The sequence below is a fragment of the Fundulus heteroclitus genome, chromosome 3, assembly GCF_011125445.2.
Source record: "Fundulus heteroclitus isolate FHET01 chromosome 3, MU-UCD_Fhet_4.1, whole genome shotgun sequence".
Classification (NCBI taxonomy): Eukaryota; Metazoa; Chordata; class Actinopteri; order Cyprinodontiformes; family Fundulidae; genus Fundulus; species Fundulus heteroclitus.
Window position 1 is genome coordinate 18,038,535 of NC_046363.1, and position 15,919 is coordinate 18,054,453.

The 15,919-nt window shown below is 44.3% G+C and overlaps 2 protein-coding genes across 2 annotated transcripts; one reads left to right on the forward strand and one right to left on the reverse strand.

The window, feature by feature from the left end:
- Positions 1-1,333: 1,333 nt before the first annotated feature.
- Positions 1,334-11,421, forward strand: kdf1a (keratinocyte differentiation factor 1a). Its single transcript, XM_012852361.3, has 4 exons — positions 1,334-1,673; positions 4,560-5,599; positions 5,986-6,060; positions 10,178-11,421. The coding sequence occupies exons 2-4, from the start codon at positions 4,579-4,581 to the stop codon at positions 10,261-10,263; spliced, it is 1,182 nt and encodes a 393-aa protein (XP_012707815.2). The 5' UTR covers positions 1,334-1,673; positions 4,560-4,578; the 3' UTR covers positions 10,264-11,421.
- A 2,905-nt stretch (positions 11,422-14,326) lies between these two features.
- nr0b2a (nuclear receptor subfamily 0, group B, member 2a) lies at positions 14,327-15,593 on the reverse strand. The gene is made up of 2 exons (XM_012852360.3): positions 14,982-15,593; positions 14,327-14,886 (listed from the first exon to the last, which is right to left on the reverse strand). The coding sequence occupies exons 1-2, from the start codon at positions 15,514-15,516 to the stop codon at positions 14,639-14,641; spliced, it is 783 nt and encodes a 260-aa protein (XP_012707814.2). The 5' UTR covers positions 15,517-15,593; the 3' UTR covers positions 14,327-14,638.
- Positions 15,594-15,919: the final 326 nt, after the last annotated feature.

The following is a 15,919-nucleotide window of genomic DNA, read 5'->3' on the forward strand; positions in this document are numbered from 1 at the left end:
TGTGGGATAACTTAAGGCTCCTTAGCGCAGGAATGTTGCAAGACTCCTATGCTAATCTAGCCATGAGAGGAAGCATACAGGCTGCTACCTTCCTTCCTTACTGACTCCACTATTCAGACACACTAATCATGGCGACCGCTGACGCACATCCGCTTTGGCTAAAGAGTCCTTACTATATGAGAATATTCGGATGGACCCATGCACAAAGTTGCTGAGAGGTACAAGTCAGGGTGTGGTTGTAAAAACAATATCCATATATTTGATGTTCCTTCAGAGCACCATCAGATCCATCATCTTTAAATGGAAAGCTCATGGTACCACAAACCTGACAAAAGAGATGTATTCTCCGTAGAGCTGGTCTTCATGCAAAAGTGTCCAGAGAAAAAGTCATTAGCTAGTTTTGAAGATAAGAAGGCACATTTTGAGTGTGTCAAAAGCCAAATGGGCGACTCCCCAAATGTTCGGAGGAAGGTGATCTGGTTAGATGAGACTAAGATTGGACTTTTCAGCCACCAAGGTAAACACTGTGTCTGATGCAAACCCAAAAAATCCCCTCACCCTAAGAACAGCATCTTTAGGGTGAAACATGGTTGTAACAGCATCATGGTGAGTGGATGTTTTTCAGCAGCAGGGACTGGGGAACTGGTACAAGTTGAGGGAAAGATGGATGGTGCTAAATGCAGGGATATCCATGAGCAGAACCTGTTAGTCTGGCTGTGATATGGGACGAAGGTTCACCTTCCTGCAGGATAATGACCCGAAGCATCCTGCTTAAGCAACACTTGAGTGGTTTAAGGGAAAACTTTTAAATATGTTGGACTGGCCTAGTCAAAGTTCAGACCTCAGTCCAATGGAGAGTCTGTGGCTAGACTTGAAGATTGCTGTTTACAAGCGAAAACCGTCCAAAATGAAGGAGCTGGAGCAGTTTTCCTTTGAGGAATAGGCCAAAAAAAAAACCCAGTAGGTGAATACTTTTGCAAGGCCCTTCATGAAGCCAAGCAGAATAAGAAGACCCAAACCAGGTTTTTCTACGAACCAGCAATAGGGCCTCAACCCCTATTTTTTGGAACCAGAGAAGAAAACCCATTCAACGTGTAAATGTAAGATCAATGAAAACGTCCATAGAGGCAAGAGATTTTCCCCCTTTTTTTCTTTGTTCTAGTTCCTCATTCCTTCTTGTTGTGCGATAGTCTTGTTTTATTCTATTTCTTACTTTTTGATCATCTTACTTTTATTTATTTTTAAACTTTTTTTTTTTTTTACTTCCACCTCAGGTGACGTCACGACGCACCTGTGGGTGGGTCCCCGGCTGAGGTATTAGCTGTAGCCGCAGGTGATAGCCAAGTAGCCTGCTGGGAGACGCTCGTCGGCTCCGGGGACTCGCTTTCTTCTCTCCCTCTCTCTCTTTCTTTTTTTAAACCAGAAGAGACGGCGCGGATGTGCCGGGTGGTCGCGTCTCGCTCGGTAGCGGCGGTGCCGGACCCCGGTCTTCAAGTTTGCCGAGCCTCTCGCTTGCTGCCGGACGCGACGAAAACGCACCTGGAAGTCCCTGTCGGCTCTGTCGACGCTCCGTCCCCGCTCAAGGCGCTGGCGGCAGGAGCTGCGTCGGCGTGAGACTTCCGCGGTGCGCTCGGCAGAGAGAGAGCTCAGCCACAACTATTTCTTCTTATGCGGTACGTGGGACGCTTTGCAAGGGAAATTAGACGCGGTCAGATGCGTAAACGGAGTTCGCTCCTTAATTGCAGAAGGGCTCTGGACCTGAAGTTTAACACCCCCTCCAAAAAAAAAAGCTGTGGGACGGCGGGCAATCAGAGCACTCCCAATCCTTGGAGCTGGTTTCTACCCTGGAGTCTTCTGGGTTGCTTTAAAACTGGTTGGTTTAACGGGGTTAGTGCTTTAAAACCTGTCTGGAGCTTTGGAGTTTTACTCGGAGCGCATCTCCAGATTTGTTTAATCGCACTCAAAAGTGCTTTACAGGTGAAAAACCAGAAGGAGAAGCATGCAAACAAGCACACCAGAGAGTGCTGCACCATTTAGGGTAATACTCATAACATACCAAGAGGAAAATGTTCTGTAAAACGCAGAGCTAACTAGAAATATCACATATAAATGAATGTAACACGTTACTTTGTATGGAATCATTTTTGTATGGAATCATCAAAAATAATTTTTTATTGATTATTGATAAATCAAAAATAATTGTTAAAAACTATGTAAAGATATATTAGCCTTCTATCAAAGATAAAGGTATTCAGATGAGTTTAGAAAGATAAACCAGCATAAAACGGGAAAATGTATAGGTAAATATTAGTAACTGTTACTTCAAACTGCCACTTTGATTTTGATTTTTTTTTTTCTAATGACAGTAGGACTCTAAAGTCTCAAGTGTTTAGGGGTAGGAGTTTATAAGTTCTCACTTCTTCCTACCCCGTTTTGAGCATGATATGTTAACTGAAACAAAAATCTGTATTTTCTCTTCTTTCTTATGCACTTCTTGTTACTGTGCACTATTTTATTTTTATATTTGTATCATGTTCGAATAAATAAATAAAAAATAAAATAAAAAAAATAAATAAATAAATAAATAAAAAATGCAGTGGAACTAAACAAATTTAATAAGAAAATTCACTCGTGCAGAGTAATGCACTTCAACCGTAACACCAGAAATAAAGATAAAAGCTCAGATAAAATCTGTCATTTTCAAGACGGTGACATAAATTTAGAAACGCAGTGAAACTAAACAAAAGTAAAACTGAAGAAATGCGAATCTAAAACGCTGAGTAATGTTTGACCATAAGACAAATAAATATACAGTGAAATAATGTTCCATATGGGATGAAATCTAACATCTAAAATGCATTATTTGATTAAAAACTGCAATAGAACCAAAGAAAACTAAATTTGATGAGCGGAAATGAATAACATGATAGACATGGAATAAAAAAAATGCTGTTTGAACAAAATATAGAGCTAAGAAAACACGACGGGTTCACCATCATGACGGCATGAACGACAAACGATTGCATGACTTCTTTTAGATGAAGTCAAAGTCGGTGTAGGGAAAACTGAAAATAAATCATAACAAAGCCATGAGGAGCAAATAGAAATGCAGTAGTTGAAGTAAAAATTAATTCTACTACGAGAACATTTAAAAACAAAGTATTGTGCTTTGTTCATCTCATAAATGAAGATAAAATGGTAAATGGACTGAATTATTCAGCACTTTCCAGTAATATCGACCACCCAAAGCGCTTTACACCAAAGCCACGTTCAACCCAGCCGCACTCACTGATGACACATTCATACATCAATACACAGATCAGTAGGCAACTTAAGTTTAAGTTAAGTGCCTTGCCCAGGGGCACATTAACATCTAAATGGAGGAAGCTGGAATCGAACCAACCGCCTTAGATTGCAACATGTCTACTAGCACCATTGAGCTAAATTCGTCTGTGCATCACATGTTTATGATGAGCAGAAAAATGAAAGCCGTGCAGGGGCCGACGTCTGGTGTTTTGACACTTAAGCAGTTTCTTAATGGCTTGACCACCTCGCCACCCTTTTTTTTTTAAACCATAAAACGCTCTTCATGCTCCGTTGAACACGTGTCACCAAATTTGCTACAGGCACAGAAAAGCCTTAAATGCAGCGTACTTAAAGGATTAGGTTTCGCTTATTGCAGGCAGGGGCAGTTCTTCACGATGTATGTGGCGCAAAGTGATATTGCAATGACATTAAAGTTGCTATATGTTGTGCAGCCTTACCAAGAAACTGAAAATAAACCATCTTAAAGGGATAGCTGTCAAATTAAAAAAAATGCAACAGAACCAAACCACATTAAAATGTTGGGCTTAAAACACTTTGTTTTCAGATTTCGATGAACAAACTTAATGGAATTAAATATGGATTCTCACTCAAGGGAAAACGCAATAAAGGCTAATTAATAAGCCAGAAATCGGAATCTGCTCATTTTCCTCTAATGGGCTCTAAATGTTGGTTAGCAGCTTTAGGCACTGAAAAAAAGAGACTTTTTCTAATATTTTTTTAATTTTTTTTTTTTTTAAAAAGATCCCAATTTAGAGTTTCCACCACATGTACTTTGGGAAAGGTTTAATGAAAGTCAGGTAACAGTACTGGGCACGTGCTTTAATGCATAAATGGGGTTTATTCTTGTAATTTCTCTCTGTGTCAAAGAACTAGTAGCAAATTTTCTCCCTTTATGTGTTTTACTCCTCAAAGTAAAAAAATAACAAGAAAACACAGAATTGGTTAAAGTCAGAATTTCCGTGTCAGATTCCAAAGAAAACTGGAAATTAGTGTCAGCCATGAAAAGAAGCCTGATTGGTGCATTTCTCCAACAATCGCGTATAGACCTTTGCATTCTCTAACATTTTGTTATGTTTCAGATAAAGAAAATAAAGTCAGAGTTGGATCAGATATGGAGCTAAAAATGTTTTCATCTGATTAAATATATAAGTTTGAAGTTTTCTCTCTCTGTGTTACGTAAAGAAGTCATTTCCACTAACTTGCAAGCGCTCCTCTCTCTCTCCCCCCCGCAGGCCCCGGGTGTTTTGAGCCATGCCTGGCCACAGCTCAGGGGCTCCCCAGACGTCCCGCCACAAGCCCCACGCCTCCAACTCCAAAGCAGACAAGTACAGACAAAGTGGAACTATATACAGGGAGAGCGCGGTCCAGCATGACCTCAAGGACCCTCACGGGGAGCGGCTACGCGAACACCACAACGAGCACCCTCGGTATTCGGAGAACAAGAACGGCCGGAGCAGAGGACACCCGCGGAACGGCGCGGCCCGGGGCTCGGAGACGATAGGATTCATCCCGGGGACGGCGGACAGCGCGCCGGCCGGCAGGCCCACCTGCGGCTCGTGCTCCGCGGGCTGGAGCGGCTGCAAGGCCCTCATCTGCTGCGTGCTCACCTGTGGGTTCTACGGCAGCCGAGAGCCCTGTCTGCCCGCCAACGAGAGCTCCACCGACCACCCGCCCAAAGCAGGCGGAGAGCCTTCCAACGGCATGGCCCTGAACAACCCGACCTGCGGCGTGTCAACGGAGTCCAGCAAGCCCAAAACTGCCAAGTTGCCCCCGAGCGAAAGCTTCCGTTACCCGGATGTCCGTTTCCGAGGCGAGATAGTAAGCTACCCGGTCAACGCCTCCAAACGGACCCGCCCGCCCGCTAAAGGGGAGAGCCACAGGCCGATCAGCAACACCAGCCTGCTGTCCAACGACTACGAGCTGGACGACCCGTGCGACAGCACCGACGTCGACTCGCTCATCACCAAGAAGCTCCTGGAGCTCTACGCCCTCCACCAGATCGAGGAGCTGGCCAAGTGCACGTCCGACTCCTCCTTCTTCCGCAAGACCAACGAGATCAGCGAGCTCATCTACAGCATCGCGCAGAACTACAACCTGGAGGAGCAGGAGGCCGAGTGCAAGCTGGTGCACGGAGTCATCCGCATCAGCACGCGCAAGGCCAAGAAGAAGGCCAGCCACGCGTCGGCGGGGCAGCGTCCCAACGGCAGGAACGACGGGACGCTGCCCGACAGCGGCAACGAGACCATGACCCACACCTTCATGAGCAGCGATTGTAAGGAAGTCTAAATGCGTGTTTTAGTCGCACTTTCTAAAAAAATAAATAAATGCAGCAGCAAATATTCATGATGCACTGAGGTTTTCTGTAGCTCGGAGGTTGCAGGATACCAAATATTGGAAACATCTGACCCGTCTTTCCTCCGGTGACTCATAGTCTGTTGGAACGTTGCAGCCTTTGTTTAGCTCAGAGCTGTAAGCCTCGGCGCTCCAGACGTTTTGCAGTCATCGGCCTATTAACAGTCAGTTAATCTGGGGCAAGCTGACACAAGCACAAATAGTTTACCAAAACACTGAAGTAGCAGATGGCCAGATTATTTCTAATTTTTATTTGCTCCCCGTCCGCTTGGCTTTACCGTGTCCGTTTCGATTCCTTTTCTGCAGCTCCAGAGGTGAAAGTGTCCGAGCGAACGCCGTCAGACGAGCTGGCGAGGAAGATGAGACACTGCAGCTTGAGACGTGAGTACATTTGGGGAATTTTCCACAGGTGCATAGACACTTGTCACATTTTTTTTTTCCTCCGTTTGTTTTTCTCAGGGGGTCAATCCAAAAAAAAAAGTAAAAAAAAAAAAAAAAAACAGATGGACTTCTATTCTGAAGATTTTTCGTTCCCATCCAAGAAGCTTTCCTAAAATGAGCAGAGTTGTGTTTGTGGTTCAGTGCAGTGAGGAATGTTCTGATCTTTATATTAGAGAAATCAAACAACCTCTCCACAGACGCACGGCTCAACACAGGAGAGCTACATCCTCAGGACAAGACTCAGCCGTCCACCTGCACCACAAGGGTAAACAGTGGCGGTTCTAGACCAAATTTACCAGGGGGGCCAGTGTTTTTTCACAGGGGCACAGAACAAACAAAAATTTAAAACAATAAAATGGCAATATTTAACTGTAATAATATTAAGTGAGCCACTTATGGCTCTGGAACTGCAGGTTTCAGACCCCTGATCTAGCAGTTGAAAACTTTGCCCCCAGCTCAATACGGCTAAGGCTAAAGCTAAACGTGAAACATCTTAAGTTTTAAATTCTTTTTAGAGTAAAGCTGTATAGGTAAAAAATAATATTGGTCAAAGCGACCAATCAGTTATGGTTTCTTTGTCATTGCAAATAATTATGAGAAGTTTATTTAACATCATGCTTTTAGTACAGGGGCCATAACAGGGGGCAGGGCCATTTCTACAGGGGCATGGGCCCCTGTTGGCCCCTGTCTAGAACCGCCCCTGAGGGTAAAGGACTCTCTTCTGAGGACCACAATGTTCACATGTTGGACAGAGAAGACAGATGGTTTGAGAGAGGGGTGAAGGAAGCCATTTACGTAAAGTGAGAGAAAACAACCTTAAACAGACGAGGAGGACTCAGGCTTCAACTTTAAAAAACTTCCAACACAGCTTTAGGTTTGATTCCTGCCAAGTTTCACCACAGTTCACACCTCCATGCATGTGACCAGAACATTCCTCCTGTGAGCCAGGCAGACGATGAGCCTAAAGACTCTCCATTGTTGGGGCGATCAGTTCCAGGTGAATCTACATGTGAATCTAAGCTCTAATGAGGCCTCACCAGCAGGTCTATAAAGCTGGGAACTCCATGCTAGTCCAGACATTTTGAACTGAGAAAGCTTCCTGGATGGGAAGCTTAGAAGCTCAGAATCGAAGTCCAGCTGTTTTATTATTCTAACCTATTTTGTGGTTTTGTCAGGGCAATTTAAAAAAAAATTAAGGTATCAGGATCTAAACTTATTCACTCTAAGCCACAGTCTTGATCTCTGAGGGACAACCCCCCCCCCCCCCCCCATGCGTGTCGGTCTCAGACTCCCTGAGCCATTGTACCCACTGCAGCTGTAGGCATCTTCTCAACTTCTCCCTCTTTTCCAGTAGCATGCCTCTCTTTACACAGCAAAGCATTGCATTCCTGTCCTTTTTTTTTTCACATGTTACAGTTCTCAGCCTGTGAGAAGCCTCTCCTCCTTTTCTGCTATTAAACGCCTACCTTTTCTGCCTTGTTTCCCCCCCCCCCCCCTCCCAGCTCTTCAGTCATGCTACACAATCTGCTTAAGCAGCAGATTAAGCCACATTAAATATATGTCCCCTGATTTATTATGTAATGTTAGCGAACAACTTGGGTTACAGATGGATCACAGAGCAACAGGCGCCCCCCCCCCCCCCAAACCCCCCCCCCCCCCTCTGCCCTCGCTCTTATGCGAAGAGGTTGCTGAAGGGACTGGGTGTCCTGTTACACGTCTTTGAATGAGGGTACAGCACATTGTGTTTCCATAACTTTCACAGTGAGGCCTGGGAATGTATCAGCGGCTTGGGTTAAACTCTGCGCACCTTTTTGCAGATGAAATGTAAACCTCCGATGTTTACCGGTAGACGTATTTGTACCTCCTTGAACTTTTCCACGGTTTGTCGCAGCCACAGGGCTCTATGGGTTGTGCATGTGGAACGTGGTGCACAGCTGCAGCCTGCAGGAAGGTGCTCTGGTCAAGAGCCCAACCTTCAAGCTGACATGCAAAGGGCTTCGTGGAGGAATATGTGAAGCTGCACATAACGCACTATCCCCACATTGGAAAATGGTGGTGGCAGCATCATGCTGTGGGGATGCTTTTCTTCTGCAGGACGCTGGAAGCAGGTTAATGGTTTAAGAATAGCTGTAGGATCTATCCTCTTACAGCGATAAGCCAGGCAACGCGTAAACGGAGACATTAGGGTGCAAATGAAACCACCTAAAAGCTCAGACAGTCTTTGGTCTTGATGTGAAAACTGCAGTAAAAACAAATATTTTCTGTCCTGATTTAAAGGAGCCTAAGTTTTGTTTTTTTTCTCCACATCTCAGGTTTTCAGTTTGAACCAAAGCTCTGAGTACATCAACAGGATTTCTTGGCGCCTATTGTTTGTTTTCTTTATTATATTAATAAAAACAGTTTTTTCTGTGTTCTGTTTAGATGGGCATCCTATTCTGGCAATGTTTGAGATGGCTGTAAGGTGGTTCAGTGATAAATCCGTACTGGGTTCAGGTTTCAGTCATGACACCTAGGGTTTTTTTTTTTTTTGCTCGCTCTGTGGTCTTTAGACTATGAAATTTGGTTGACTGGTGATGTTTAAGGTAGCATTTCTTGACCAAAACAGATGACTGCTTTCTTTCTGCAATAAGCTGGAGATATTCTGATCCATCCAATCATGGATATTTTTGGACACTGGTTCAGTTACTGTATGAAACTATGACAAAGTGTTGGCATAACATATAAAGTGTTATGTTATTTAGCACAGCTCTTATGGATGTTGCAGAACTCCAGCATTTGTGTTTATGGCTGTATGTAGATGTTAAATAATAGTGCAAGAAAGGATCTTTGAGGAGCCCTAGAACAGAACTTTTAATTTAATTTGTTTATAATTACTAAATGAAAGTTTTTCCTGTCTCTTACATACGATCTGAACCAGTTTAGGAAAGTACGAGACAGTTCCAGCCACTTTTCCCATCGGTCAATCAGGTATTTTATGATCTAATGTGTCAAACATCGCTGTGAGGTCCAGTAAAGCTTAGACAGCTGTTTTTGATGCCATTCAAAACCTTTTGCAGTGCGGCGTCGATGGTGGGAATTAACAAGGTTGTTTGGATCCAAAAAATGAGTAGATTTGAGCCTTTTAATGATTTTTGTTAAAAATGTCAGGTTGGACATAATTGCGCACCATGCAAGGAATCCAGATGAGGCTTTTTTTCTAAAAGAGTTTTCATGACTGAAGTTGAAGAACATGGTATTTAATAGCTACAATATTTCAAGCTCATCACAACTAAGGACAGTTTCTACAGAAAGTTGAGAGAGCTGCATTTTTTTTTTTCTTTTCTAACATCACTGCGGGACTTGCTGGATAAAAGTTCAGGTCAGGCCATCAGCAATAGTAAAGTCTGGGTTAGTGCTTTTATTGGTCATGTAAGAGAAATGTAGCTTTGCTCTTTCTAACTCAAGATTATACACGTGAAGACCAGTTATAATGAACGTGACACCCCTTACGTCAGACATGTTGGCAGCATGTGTGTGAACGCTTTGATGGAAGGACTGATGGAGCTAAATAAAAGACAACGCAGAATGAAAAAATGTTGAATCCAGAAGGATTAAGCCTGGGGCAAAGGTTCAGGTTCCTGCTGGACAACCACCCTAAACATGCAGCCAGAGCTGCGGTCACTCATAGGTTAGATTGGCCTAGTCAAAGTCTAAACTGAAATCCAATTGAGAATGCATGGCAATATTTAAATAAAATAAACAGCTGTTTACAGATGCTCTTCGGCCAATCTGAAGGAGCATATTTCAACAACGATCAAAAGTCTGGAGGCAGAACCCAAAAGACTTGCAACCGTAGTTGTTATTGACTTTGTAGGCCTGAACACTCATGCATGCTACACTGTTAAGGCTTTTACAGCCTTTCCTTCTGCTTCTCTATCACACATTTCTTTGTGTTAGTCTGTCGCTTAAAGTCCCGAGACAAGACGTAGAAATCAGCGGTTTGACGAAATGTGGAAATGTTTTTGGCGAAGCGCTTCACATTCATCTGAATAATTGTTCCGTTTCCTTCCTCTGCTAGCGTATTCCTCCAGCACTGCCACCGCCTACTCTCCCTACCAGCACGACACTGGAACGACCTCCTCAGGAGCCCCTCTGCTCATCTGAAAAGCCACGCAGAGACTAAAATGTCTATATCCTGTACTGACAAATCATGTCGCCTCTTTTCATTATTGCTGTTACAGAGCAGAGCACCTTTTTTTTTTTTTTTATCCTACATGTGTATAGTTCTCCTTTTTTATTGGTCAATATTTTTTACCTTTTTCTAACAAATGACCAACAGAGGAACCTTTTTTTTTTGGTTGTTGTTGTCAAAACAGTGTTTTAGGTTTAGAAAGTGACTAAGGGAGGATCAAGCTCGCGGCGGGACAGAACCGTCCTCATTCTTGTCTTTGTTTTTGTTTATACAGGCTCTTATTCTGCATGTACAGCTCAACGTCTCCTACCATTTCTCCACTGCTGAGGCATGTTTTTTTTTTTTTTTTTTTTCCACCCACAGACTGTATTGTTGTAAGCCATATTTTGATGTACATATTGAGTCTATGTTACTCTGTACCTTTTGGATTCATTTTTTTTTTATGATCTACAGAAAGTCATGTTTTTAAGAAAATACATATTTCAGTGCCTGTTTTTATGTCCTTTTTTTTTTTTTTTTTATTAAAGTTGTTCATATTAAATGCAATACATGCTGCTTTAAGTGCAAAGCCTTCTGTTGATTTGTAACACAAGCCAAAATTCGGTTCAAGCCCAAACCTAAAAAGCTCCTCGGTTTCAACATTTCTCCTCCTACGTTGGCGAACGTTTCTTCAAAGTTTTCTCTGTAGCCTACTTTTCTCTTTTTTTTTTTTTTTCTTTTTTTTTTTAATCTCCGGGGTTGTTGTCGGGCTCATCTCCCCGTAGGTCAGCGTTGCAGCAGGCAGGCCTTTTCCGCCCTCAGCAAAAGAAAGAACTCGTTTGGCTGGTTCTGACTGAAGGGAAATAAAATCCAGGGGTTTGTCTTTGTCATTTATTGCAAAATGAAGCCCGAGCAAAGGAAACCAACCCGATTTCAGGAATCTGCCCTGATTATTTTTTGATCCAACAAACGGATATTCGCCGCTCTGGGAATGTTGGATTCTGGTTTTATACCATGGCTGAGGCCAGAAATAAACAGACGTATCTAAGGCTAAACCTGCTAGCTGCTGGTACCTACAACCATTTTGTGTCTGTGTTGTAAAACCAGGACAACATCTGTCCGACTGCATAATAAAACAGCTTCTGAACATTCTTGAGATCCTTTGATTTCCTTTGGAAGTAGATGAGATCTTTTTTTTTTCTTTGTTGCTGAGTCATGTAGAAGGAACGGTTGCCCCACAAAGCTTAAAACCAAACAAACATAATTATCTCTGTTTTCTGTGGTTAAATTTAAGCTTTTCAGGCTCTTGTTTTCAGTTTTTTTTTTTTTTGTTTCTTCTGTTCGTGTTGCAGTTTTCCTGCGTAACCCCGTTTCCTCTGGCTCACTGCCCCCGCTGGCACATTCCTGTTTTACCTGTACAGGTTGTCATGTAAAGACACATGATTTCACAACCTGCATACCAAACGGTAGGATGAGCAAGAGCTAAGTAGGCCTGCTCCCTATAAATCACCGCATTCGTGCTGTTGGGATTTTAGAAAGGCAGATTTCTCTTTGCTTTCTTTTGTGGAAGAAATGAGGGAGATGGAGCTGGCAATGTTTAAGAAGAGCAAATTAAAGACCAGTTTCCTTCCAGCTTTACTTGCTGGGGGGGGGGGATGATTTCCATCATTTTCCATGAGAGGGAGACATAGGACCATCATTAGTGTGGTTCTGAAAACTCAATACTTTCAATCGAATTGCAAAAGGAAACTATCCGATGTCTCAAAATAGTATTTTTTAGAAAAATTCTCATTTTACACCCACAGGCCACACTGCTTTTCGCCACTGTTTTTCTTTTTGTACCAAGTTAAAGGAACATGATGGCTGTTGAAATATTTTGCAATTGAGATCTGGAAAGTGCTTCGTGAATTCAGCCCCCCTTTGCTTTGCTACCCCCAAATACATTTGGAAAGAAGAGGGCCAGAGGAGATTCAACTCGCTGATTGATGCAAGCCACGCTGTGGGAGAAGCAGCTTTGGTCAGATGGGACCAAAATATTTGTGGGAAACTAACGTAGCACTCCAACCTGAACACACCTGCCCACAGAAAACATGGCTGCCTCATGAAATGGGGATGTTTTTCTTTTAGCAGGGAAATGACAGAGCTGGGTAAATAGATAAAAGACTAGATGGAGCCACGGTGGCCTGGAAAAGTATTCATGCCCCCTTGGCAATTTTAATCTGTTTTGTTGCCTCACAACCTGGAACTGCAATGATTGAGAGTTTGCATCATTTCATTTACTGAGCGTGCCCACAACTTTGAATACACACACATACATATATATATATATATATATATATATATATATATATATATATATATATATATATATATATACACACACATTATCCTGCACGCTTATCCCTCATGGGGTCATGAGGGGTGCTGATGTCTATCTCCAGCATTTTCAATGGGCGACAGGCGGGGTACACCCTGGACAGGTCGCCAGTCTATCGCAGGGCAACACATAGACACACAGGACAAACAAACATTCACACACACACTCACACCTAAGGAGAATTTAGAGAGGCCAATTAACCTTTAATTAACAGTCTTGTTTTTGGACTGTGGGAGGAAGCTGGAGAACCAGGAAAGAACCCATGCATGCACAGGGAGAACATGCAGAAAGACCCAGGGCAAGGGTAACTATTTATCCTGCCTTAAAGTCAGCACTTTAAAGAGTCACCTTTTGCAGCAAATCCAGCAGCAAGTGGCTTTGGATCAGTTTCTATCAGCTCACCACATCTTGCTTCTGGGATTTTTTTCCTATTCCTCAAGACTAAACGCCTCCGTCTCCTTCATGTTGGATGATTTTCCCTTGTAAACAGCAATCTTGAAGTCTAGCCACAGATTCTCAATTGGATTTAGGTCTGGACTTTGACTAGGCCAGTCCAACACATTTAAAAGTTTCCCCTTAAATCACTCAAGTGTTGCTTAAGCAGGATGCTTCGGGTCATTATCCTGCAGGAAGGTGAACCTCCGTCTCATATCACAGCCAGACTGACAGGTTCTGCTCATGAATATCCCTGCATTTAGCACCATCCATCTTTCCCTCAACTTGTACCACTTCCCCAGTCCCTGCTGCTGAAAAACATCCACTCACCGTGACGCTGTTACCACCATGTTACACTGTGGGGATTGGGCTGATGGGATGTATTGTGTTTGCATCTGACCAGAGCACCTTCCTCCACACAGTAGGAGAGTCGCCCACTTGGCTTTTGGCAAACTCAAAACATGCCTTCTTATTCTTAACACTAAGTAAAGTCTTTTTTTTTGGCCACCCTTCCATAAAGCCTAGCTTTATGAGGCGTATGGCTTATTGTGGCCCTATGGACAGATCCTCTAATCTCTGCTGTGGAGCTCAACCCCTTCAGGGTTACCTGAAGAGGGTGCTGCCTCTCTCATTAACGCCCTCCTCTGTGAGTTCTGGTGGGTGGGCCTCTCTTGGCAGGTTGCTTGTGGTACTACGTGCTTTGGTGTGTGTGTGTGTGTGTGTGTGTGTGTGTGTGTGTGTGTGTGTGTGTGTGTGGCTATAAACGCATGCCGCCCATTTCAGATTTTTGTAAACAAATCATTTAAATAACCAGATATTGTCTTTCCGCTTCAAAATGTGTGCACTGCTTTGTGTTTTATCACACGGAACAATACCCTAAAGGTTATGCTGGAGCAGGAATAAATGTGTCGAGTCACAATTATTAATTGTTCAAGGCACTAGTCACACCTTTAGTCTGAGAAATGACAACTCTGTTTTCCTGAGCTTTCATCATCTCGGTTTTTGTCCATGTTGTTACGAGACGACTCCTGCTTAACAGCCCATGGACCTAAATCTTTTTTTTATTGTTTCAGTTTTCCAAGATGGTTTGAAGAAGCTACACAGGTGTTTTAGAAACGTTCAGATTCAGGCCTTGGACACACTTGAAAACATTTCCGCTTGAGCTTAATATGTCAGCAATGGTGGATCTGAGTGGAGCTGTAGGGCTGAGAGGGACATGGTGACCAATTAATGTCACAACTAAATTCATGTACAAAAATATATTTATTTGAAGTCGTCACTCGAAGCAAACGACATTTATATAAAACAACAAAACAACAGAAAAGATCAAGTAAGCTGACAGAAAGGCACAGTCTGTGGAAGGACAACGCTTTCTTCTTAGTGGAGGATTTCTGCTCAGTCTGGGCTAAAGTCACCTCAGCGTCTTTAATGTTTAAAAAAAAAATAATAATACGTTCTTTGGTCTATTTTTTGGGACAGCACTGCAGGGGGCGTAATAAAAACAAACCGATGATCCCTTTTGCCAGCCTGAACTTTCTCCGGTGTCTCGGGAACCGTCACGGGTTTCTGCAGAAGAGCATGTCGAGCAGCAGCTCCAGCAGGTTGGCCTGGCCAATCACGGGCCGGAAGAACAGCTCAGTGATGAGGCTGGGCGTGACGCCCTGAAGCATGGAGGCTGTGAGGAGAATCCGAGCAAAGCGCTCCGGGCGGCCGGGATGAAGGAGCTGGACCACCTCGCTCAGGGCATGCTGCGCTTCCTGCTGCAGTCCTTCTACGAACAGGCCTGCTTGTAACTCTGCTACGTCTGTCGTTAAAACAGAGGAGGAGGAGGAGGAGGGGGTTACGGTTAAGGGTCGTGCACGCATTTTAACCCAAAAGTTAACTCCAGCGACTACCTACCTGGGTTAAATATCGTGGTCCCTTTCAGATACGCGTACTCCTTCGGGCTCAAATCCAAACTCCAAAACTTTTTCAGGCAGCACTTGAGTTTGCTGACGCCGGCCATGGTGGGCTGCTCCTTCTCCGCCTCGGGCCTCTCCTGCCGGTTCAGCAGGATCTTCTTCAGCATGCTGTCGGCGGGGACGTCCGTCACGTCGAAGTCCACGCGCTCCTGGGCCAGACCCAGGATGAAGAGCGGCGCCCAGCAGCTCTTGAGCAGAGCGTACTGGTCGCCCGGCGGCAGCTGGTTGAACGCCGGCAGGTTTCTCATGAAGCGGACGGTTTTGACCAGGACCGCCGAGGCCTCCTTGCAGACCTCCGAGGGTCGGACCAAACACACCGTCCGCCGCACCTCGCAGTTGCACCTGTGGGGGGCCGAGTTGTTGCCGAGGGCGTCCTGGCCCGGCCCGCCGCTCTCCATTTGACTCAGGATGTTGTAGAGGATGGGATTCAGGAGCCTGTCCCTGCCGGACGAGCAGCTGCATCCGCTGTCCATCCTTTCTTGGTCTAGACGGAGCTGTCTGGTCTCTGCAGGTGAGCGGCCGAGTTCTCGCTCTTGCGTGAGCTGCCGGGTGTTACTGCTCCCTCCAGTCTCCCTTTACTTATAAGGCCACCGCCACCTCCTCCCCCCCACACACACACCTCCCTGTTGGACCTTGAAATGTCAATATGCTCTCTGTGAAAAACAACCATGTGCTCTGCCAGGTGACTGCTGGAACAGCCCTGGGAAACAGATAAGGCCCTTTCTCAATGAAAAAGTAGCTGCCGGAGTAACACATGGAAATCATGAGGGATTGGCCTTATCTGCGAGCCGGTGTCATTAACCCAGGCAGTACCAAGCTACCAAGGACTGCAGAGGTAATTGGCCTCCCACCGTGTCACTGCACCCTCCACCTAAC

Excerpts from the sequence above, each read along its gene's own strand:
- kdf1a (XM_012852361.3), top strand. The coding sequence starts at position 4,579 with ATGCCTGGCCACAGCTCAGGGGCTCCCCAGACGTCCCGCCACAAGCCC. Across the intron at positions 5,600-5,985 it reads CACCTTCATGAGCAGCGATT|CTCCAGAGGTGAAAGTGTCC; the intron begins GTAAGGAAGTCT and ends CCTTTTCTGCAG. Across the intron at positions 6,061-10,177 it reads GAGACACTGCAGCTTGAGAC|CGTATTCCTCCAGCACTGCC; the intron begins GTGAGTACATTT and ends TTCCTCTGCTAG.
- nr0b2a (XM_012852360.3), bottom strand. The coding sequence starts at position 15,516 with ATGGACAGCGGATGCAGCTGCTCGTCCGGCAGGGACAGGCTCCTGAAT. Across the intron at positions 14,887-14,981 it reads GACCACGATATTTAACCCAG|ACGTAGCAGAGTTACAAGCA; the intron begins GTAGGTAGTCGC and ends TTTTAACGACAG.